This window comes from Mizuhopecten yessoensis, unplaced genomic scaffold (genome assembly GCF_002113885.1).
Source record: "Mizuhopecten yessoensis strain PY_sf001 unplaced genomic scaffold, ASM211388v2 scaffold716359, whole genome shotgun sequence".
Taxonomy (NCBI): Eukaryota; Metazoa; Mollusca; class Bivalvia; order Pectinida; family Pectinidae; genus Mizuhopecten; species Mizuhopecten yessoensis.
Window position 1 is genome coordinate 887,416 of NW_018480077.1, and position 8,293 is coordinate 895,708.

The following is an 8,293-nucleotide window of genomic DNA, read 5'->3' on the forward strand; positions in this document are numbered from 1 at the left end:
CCCTCCCACCGTTTTGATAAGAAAATAAAACTTACTCCCGGATAATTGCCGCTGCCTCGACTTGGCGTCGGAGTGTTTATTTTCGTCCCTCGTGGCGGCGCTTGCTCTTTGATAGTACTTCAATCTTTCCTTTTCACCCAGATTTTTCCATGCGTCGCTCAGCATATTGTCTATTTCCGACGGAGAGCTTTCGTCATGTTTGAGCAGGAAATGGCGTCGATTTTCACTGAAATATTTAGCATACAGCGTTTATATGTGACTGGTTTATCTGTCCTAGTTTTCACTTGAAACACTTAGACATACTTTAAAGCATGGGACTTGTATTTACTTTCAGTTTTCGATGTAGTATTTTTGTACATATTCTTAAGGTTACGTCAGCCTCGTGCTAGACGTGCTGATAACGTCGCAAATCTGTATCGAACTCACGTGCTATGGTAAGGGAAATTCTATTGATTAGAAAAAATCAATTACCAGGCAACGAGACTGGAGGTTGTCGCGCAAGGCTGACGCCAACCTTATAGATATGCAAAAAATGACAGTATGACAGAAAAACTGAGAAACGGATGCTTATTATCAATCAGAATCATATCCAAATGTCTCACCTGAGCCAAAGTATGGAGGCATGTTTTCCAACCTTCACATTTTTCAACAGATCGTCCGCGTCGTCAAGCTTCCGTTTACCAGCTCTTTCTGGGGGAATTTTCTCTACCTTGGTACTTACATGACTGAAACACAATAATAATTATTGAATCAACCAAGAAAAAGACTATGTCTATTTGTCTGTATATATATGAATACACGCATGTCTGTCTGTGTCTCTAAATGGAGTGGAGTATGCATGTATCGCTTTAGTATCTGTGTGTACAGGAAAAAATCTCTAAAATAAGAAAGGAAATGTTTAGCAGTATTGCGTTAATTGATGTCTGTCTGTGTGTCTGTCTGTCTCTATGTCTGTCTGTCTGTCTCTATCACAAAAAATAATGAAGTGGTGTATACGGGTAATGCGTTAGTTGATGTCTGTCTGTCTGTCTGTCTGTCTGTCTGTCTATCACAAAAAAGAATGAAGCGGTGTATACGGGTATTACGTTAGTTGATGTCTGTCTGTCTGTCTGTCTCTCTATCACAAAAAAGAATGAAGTGGTTTATACGGGTATTGCGTTAGTTGATGTCTGTCTGTGTGTCTGTGTGTCTGTCTGACTGTCTGTCTCTCTATCACAAAAAGAATGAAGTGGTGTATACGGGTATTGCGTTAGTTGATGACTGTCTGTCAGTCTGTCTGTCTGTCTCTCTATCACAAAAAAGAATTAAGCGGTGTATACGGGTATTGCGTTAGTTGATGTCTGTCTGTGTGTCTGTCTGTCTCTCTATCACAAAAAATAATGAAGTGGTGTATACGGGTATTGCGTTAGTTGATGTCTGTCTGTCTGTCTGTCTGTCTGTCTGTCTGTCTGTCTATCACAAAAAAGAATGAAGTGGTGTATACGGGTATTGCGTTAGTTGATGTCTGTCTGTCTGTGTGTCTGTCTGTCTCTCTATCACAAAAGAGAATGAAGCGGTGTATACGGGTATTGCGTTAGTTGATGTCTGTCTGTCTGTCTGTCTGTCTGTCTGTCTCTCTATCACAAAAAAGAATGAAGTGGCTTATACGGGTATTGCGTTAGTTGATGTCTGTCTGTGTGTCTGTGTGTCTGTCTGACTGTCTGTCTCTCTATCACAAATAAGATCTGAGTGGTGTATACGGGTATTGCGTTAGTTGATGTATGTCTGTCAGTCTGTCTGTCTGTCTCTCTATCACAAAAAAGAATTAAGCGGTGTATACGGGTATTGCGTTAGTTGATGCCTGTCTGTCTGTCTCTCTATCACAAAAAAGAATGAAGTGGTGTATATGGGAAATGCGTTAGTTGATGTCTGTTTGTCTGTCTGTGTGTCTGTCTATATGTCTGTCTGTCTGTCTCTATCACAAAAAAAGGATGAAGTGGTGTATACGGGTATTGCGTTAGTTGATGTCTGTCTGTCCTCTGAAAAAGAATGGAGTGGTATATGCAGGTAGCATGTTTGTTGATACAAAGAATCTGGTCTAACCCAACGTCGTTCAGTATCTTCACGGATTAGGAGACATTATCAGAAATAAAATAAATATATTTACAATATACATAACAACAAACAAGAATCACTCTTATTTGTGTGATACAATTCCTTTAAGGGGTTTCTGACGTTATGAAATACAGTACCAGGAACTCCAATACCAAACCTCATCTACATTTCTCAGATTACTCCTTTATCTTATCCACAATAAGACTCTGAAATACTAAGGTTTGGTCTATAAAATACAGCCTCCTACACAGTCTTTAAAAGAAATATTAGAATGCTAGAAATCATAAAACAAGCATTATTATGTCCAGACACCGCCAGTAGGGAGTAGCTAACTAAACGAGAACCTATACAAAGCAAACATCGTAAATCCAGCGGAAAACATCTGTGGTTGTAAATTTATCTACAGGTATAGAAATTATCGATAATGGTCGTGGATTAATTCTATACGGACAAAAAAATTACATATATATCAGGTTTATATGTACCTAAGTACGTGTATTCACATTCCTATACCTCTGATCAGGAGTTCAGACAAATCGAATAACACGTGATAGCGAGTTATGATTTTTGTCTGCCATCTTGTTCGATATTATAGGACAATGTTAACTCTATGCAAATTGCAGTTCAATACTTATATTTACATTTTCATCGAATTTTGTAAGAAAAATGATTTTTCATTTATTACATTACTTCTTAAAATTAAGATTGATTTTCAATGAAAGGAATAGCTAACAGCCAGTATCTTCCAGACATCACTAACATTATGATTGTGATCTTGACGCCACAGCAGGCTTCACATTTAATTATTATGAAATCATCTAGCCTTCAGCTGGTTATAATTTAAAACATTGAATAATCAGCTGGCTATAATAAAAAAACATCTAGTTTCAGCTAGTTATAATGAAAACATTGACCCTTGAGTTAGTTTTAATGAAACAATCGGACGAGTTCATAAAAACACTAGCGAATTCATCATGCAAATGTCGGGTCAAGTCTTGCATTTCCGTAGTAAAGTACAAAATCAAGATATAAAAGAATAATTTTTAGTTTTTCACTTTGTGTTCATATAGCCATAAACTGTTATATTCCGCAAAATCAACATTTCTCTGCTTCCGCGTATGACGTCAAGTTGCATATATATAGTATTTATTATTACGTCACAGCTGAAACAAATGGAATAACATGTTGATTAGTTATTACAAATGCTCGAAATGGTTTGAATAAGATCTTCACTAACACAAGAATAAAGAAATAAATACCTACCTTTGCTGTCGTCTGCTGGAATCCCTCCCATTACACTTGGGTGCCTCTTCCTTTTTCTTTTTATTACTCTGATCAGAAGTTTTGTCGTCAGGTTCAACTGGACTTACTTCCGGCGCCCTTGACCTTTTTCGTTTGGTTGTGGGGGATGGGGAGAAACATTTCTTCAGTACTAAGTTTGGTTTCAGAAGACTCCTCATGGGGATAATCTTTTTCTTTACTTTTTTATCACACGGTGTTAAAACAAGTTCAGTATTATCTGGGCACATATTGAGAATGGCCGATTTTGACGAAGGGGATGCAACTATCCTTGTTGTTCCGTCTAGAGACTTCTTAACTCGAATCTTGAGTGGAGGACGGCCATCAGAAGAAACCAAATGGCTTTCCCCTGTCGTTGTTTGTTCTGAACTTGTAGAAATAATTGTCCGCTGTGTATTACATGGGGATATTTCGATTCCCGTGTCTTGCATCTTTGGGGACGAATCTAAAAACATCTCATCTTTTTTGTTTGGAGCAGAAACACTATCGTCAGAACAAGAAGGACATACAATTTCTCCCTGTTCCGTCATATTGTCTTTTTCTCTCTGGGCATTCAATATATCTTTCGTTTGGCTCGGATCGGTTGTTTTTACGTCTGATTGGGTACTCGTACTGGTTCGTTGTTCTCGTCCGACTGTCTGACTCTCGTCTACTCGTCTTAGGGGTGTAAACACATACTCTTCGTTCCACTTGGACGGGGTGTTTTCTCTTCTTTCTTGCAGTCTAACACTCCGTTTGGGAGTTGTTCCCTCCGTGAGTGGTCGTCTGCATTTTATTGGAGTAGTCATGGCTGCGACTGTGCTGGGAATGTCTTCAGGGACACCACAACCAACCAATGTTCTGTCTCTTTGCATAACTGATTTGACCGGAGATGCATCTTTTAATAATTCCCCACCTTTTTTATCTCCGGTTTCTTCACCTATCAGACTTGATTCTTCTGCCCATCTCACGCCCATTTCACTTGTGGATGTCCTCTTGGTAGCATCACCTTCGGCATTATGAACGCTTAATTCTTTATTAGTTGAAGTGTCTGAATCTGTGATGGCGTCGATTTGGTCCTTTAGGGAAGCTTTTCCTGAGCTCTCTTCATTTTCTGCTCGTGCGTCTGTCAACGTATGGAGTTTTCCGTGAAGAATGTTATCATCAGTTGGTTCCTCTTTAACAACATCAGCATGCACCACCAAACTTGTATGAGATACTAAGCCAGATTCAACATCGTTTTGAACCTCCGTAGTCAATTCTTCATCAGATCCAAGCTCTGTATCGCATCCAGTACCAGTATCCGTGCTGTCATTGTCCTCATCACGAACCACCAACGTTTTCTTTTGATTTTCCTGTATTTTGTTAGTTTTTGTTTTGAAGTCAGCAGACTGTTCTTTCTGCAGTGCTTTCTCTGTTGTTTGTTCTCCTGCAAACGAATGCGGCGAATCATCGTCCTGATGAAATTCGATGGATGGCTGTGCTTGCTCTAGTTCAGAGGGAGATGGCAAATCGTAATACATAAACGTGTCCTCCAGTTCTTTCTCGGAATCGACGGTTTGTGAAATTGATGTATCGCATTCTAGATCCAATACACAGCTATATGAGGATGAATTACATTGTTGCGACTCCTTTGACGTGTCTGTTTGGAATTGGAAATCCTTACTATCGAGTCCATACATATCCTCATTGTCTGAATCATCAAATTTGGAAGGTTCGTTAATATAAGTGCGACTTGATATAACGTTATCGGTAGGATTTTCAACTCGTTCGATCGGTTGCCCGTTGTTTTCTGGGTGTTGATTTGATTTAGCCGGTCGATTTGACATTTCGTCTTTTGTTGATAGGTCATTTACGTTGGTACTCATGTCAGAATAACCAGACGTATGTTCTGATTTAAAATTATGACATTTTTCAGCTTTTGCATTTGGTAAAGTGTGATGGTCATTGACAGTTTTTAAAGTTTGGTCGTCAGACTCGTCATCTACACCATAAGAGTCTTCTTCATCTTCATAATCGAATCTTTCTTTCTTTACAATAACTTTTGTGAAATCAAAATCTGTTACGGCTTCCGGACATTGCATGATATTGTTTGTCGGTTTAATAGTCACTGTTTCACTGTAAATGTCACCCTTAACCGAGGTTCCACATGGGCCGACTTGTTGAACGTTAGTATTTAGATGAGTCTGTGTTTCTACTTTCTCCTTCTTTGGTGTTAGTCTCTTGAATCTTTGAATCTGAAGTCCTTCCCACAATTCGTCGTTTTTTACTTCACTTCTTAGTTTTTTTCTTCTAGGTATCGACAGTGAGTCTTCATCCTCGTCCTCTTCCTCTGTTGTACTTTCGTACTTCCTTCTAGCAGTATTTCTGCCGATGTCACCGAATTGTATTTCACGTCTGACAGAAGAAGTCCATTGGCCACCTTTAGATGTTAAAGGGGGACTCCCTACATAATTTTGTTGACCATGATTTTCTGATTCGCTTACTGGTTCTTGTTTGATTCTAACTCCTTTAGTATTTGGAGATGGTGATGCGTCAAGACTTCTTCCATTTCTCAATATTCTTGCTGTATTGGTTTCTGTTTGTTTTGGCGACCAGTAATCTCTGATTTTTCGTAACTCTCGCTCTGTCGCCGATCTTTCTATTTTTTGAGGTGACATTGACGACAGTGCTGAGTCTGATTCACGACATGAAGATTTCTGAGTGTTGTGTTTTTCGGACTTCAGGTTACATTTGAACTCTGTTTTCAATGTTACACTGTGAATCATCTGTGAATTCTTGCCACTATCCCATTTGGTTTTAAGTTTGGATGAACTGTTTTCTTGCTTCACGGACGGCAGACGAGCTTTTATTGGTGACGAGGAAGCACGTGTTTTGATTACAGAACATTCTGGACTTCCTTGAGACCGAATTCCGTATAACACTGGACTCTGATTTCCTAGGTATCTACCTATATCTTTGTTGTGTGTCCTTCCAGCGGTCGATTTATCAGGTGATACAGAAGCTTTTCGAATATTGTATGCTTTTCTTTTTCGTTTAGGACTTCGTATACTGCCATAAGAATATTTAACGGGAGATTTTCGTCTCGGACTGATTCGAAGTGGAACAGGCGGGAACGTATTTCTCCTGCTAGATCTCGGTGAGTGGTGTTTGTCTGGAGATGGAGATGCCCGTTTGACAACATTAGAGCAAGGTTTTACTGGTGATGAAGACCTACGGCGAATACGAGAAGAGCTTTCAGATGAACATTTTTTTCGACGCTGCACGGCAGATACCGCCTCTTGTTTTATATTAGTACACACTTTGGTTTGTGTTTTATGGGAAACTTGATAACAGCTTTGATTTGATTTTGAACCTCTCGACGACGATTTCACTAACACTTTTCCTTTGGAAATTACTTTCGGATCCACACTGGACGTCGATATTTTTGTAACTGTATAAGTTTCATGGTTGTAATCCTTTTCGCATGAAAAATCTGTCACCTGTGAAGTTTTACGTCTTGGACTGCGTCGATAAGAAACATGTTTTTCTGACGGTGATCCATGCGTTTTAAAGATACTTGCTGAGCATTTACTTGTGGTACTGGGCTTTTCTGAACGTAAAGGACGAGTTCCTTTAACTAACGGCGATTTTGTTGATTTGGATGGCGTTTTGATGTTAATAACATCCGTTTTGCATTTATTCATCTCTTCACTTTTGTGAGCCTGTTGTACAAGGGAATGCTTTTCAGTTGCAACGTTTTTGATACCACTCCGCAAAATGTGTTTAATTCCGTTGTCGGACAAATAGTCTGATTTTCCATTACTTCTCTCTCTACTCATCGCGACAAAAATATTACATATTTACATGTATGTCATAACGAGGAGTCAATAGTAATCAACGTAACACGTACCTTTCTGGACAGAATTCCTACAGCCATCTATAACGACGTCATAAGTAGAGGAAATGACGTCATAAATAACGTCTTAGCTTCCGGGTCAAAGTGATCAATCTTGACGTTGATTAATTCATGCATGATCGATTTATACGCTCGGGTAAATGGCTGATCTAGATTCAGACAGCAATCGTATGAGAAAAGTTTTAAACTCTTACGAAGGTAAAGATAAAACAGTAAAGTTTACTAAACAATCTATTTAAGGAATGACCAAGATTTTGTTTTGGTATATACGGTATATACCGAAACAAAATTGTGCACTTTGAATAAATCCGCGAAGCGGTTTATGCAAAAAAGTGCACAATTTTTTTTTGAAGCGGTTTATGCAAAAAAGTGCACAATTTTTTTTCGGTACATACCGTATATACCAAAACAAATTATTATAGGGGAGATAGGCAAAATTAAATTATAACATTTTAAAGAGGTTTATGCAAAAATAACCATTCATACGTAGCCATAGTTGTCGTTACAGAACATGCTTGATTTCTATTCATTTTTCATAGGACATTAGTGGTTATGTGTTCGATTTTTATCTTAACTCTAAAATCTGTAATGCTTTTATCTAATTATACTTTCTTTAAATAGGATATTTATTTTAACTTAAATGATCGAGCTCTTTGAATTACTGTTAAATTGGAATTTCTCACGGCGAGTTTTTTTTTTATTTAATCAGCACAAATGGATTCATTCTTTAATAATTATGTTCACAATTTACAAAAATTGCCGGGGAGTGAAATTACTCTAGACCGGTGTCCTTTAATGGAGCAACTCTGTGTACTCGCATACACAAATGATGTCGCAGAAAACAACATAACACAAAAACACATCTGCTTACAGCCAAAATGAAACAGAAAAGAAATGCATCTATTCCTGCCGTTTCAACGATCTCGACTTACTAATTAATAAACCGCTGTCCGTTTCCTTGGTGGCAGCATTTCCCTCTTGATTAGTATTGACACTTACAAAAAACCCCACTAATATGGGTTC

The 8,293-nt window shown here is 38.4% G+C and overlaps 1 protein-coding gene across 1 annotated transcript in view; it reads right to left on the reverse strand.

The window, feature by feature from the left end:
• LOC110443816 overlaps positions 1 to 7,311 on the reverse strand; it is a 20,856-nt gene extending 13,545 nt beyond the window's left edge. Inside the window, exons 1-3 of the mRNA XM_021488237.1 lie at positions 3,358 to 7,311; positions 603 to 725; positions 36 to 226 (exon numbers count right to left, since the gene is read on the reverse strand). Coding sequence (XP_021343912.1) covers positions 36 to 226; positions 603 to 725; positions 3,358 to 7,193 — 4,150 coding nt within the window. The 5' untranslated portion in view covers positions 7,194 to 7,311. The remainder of the gene's footprint in view (positions 1 to 35; positions 227 to 602; positions 726 to 3,357) is intronic.
• Between the last annotated feature and the right edge of the window lie 982 nt (positions 7,312 to 8,293).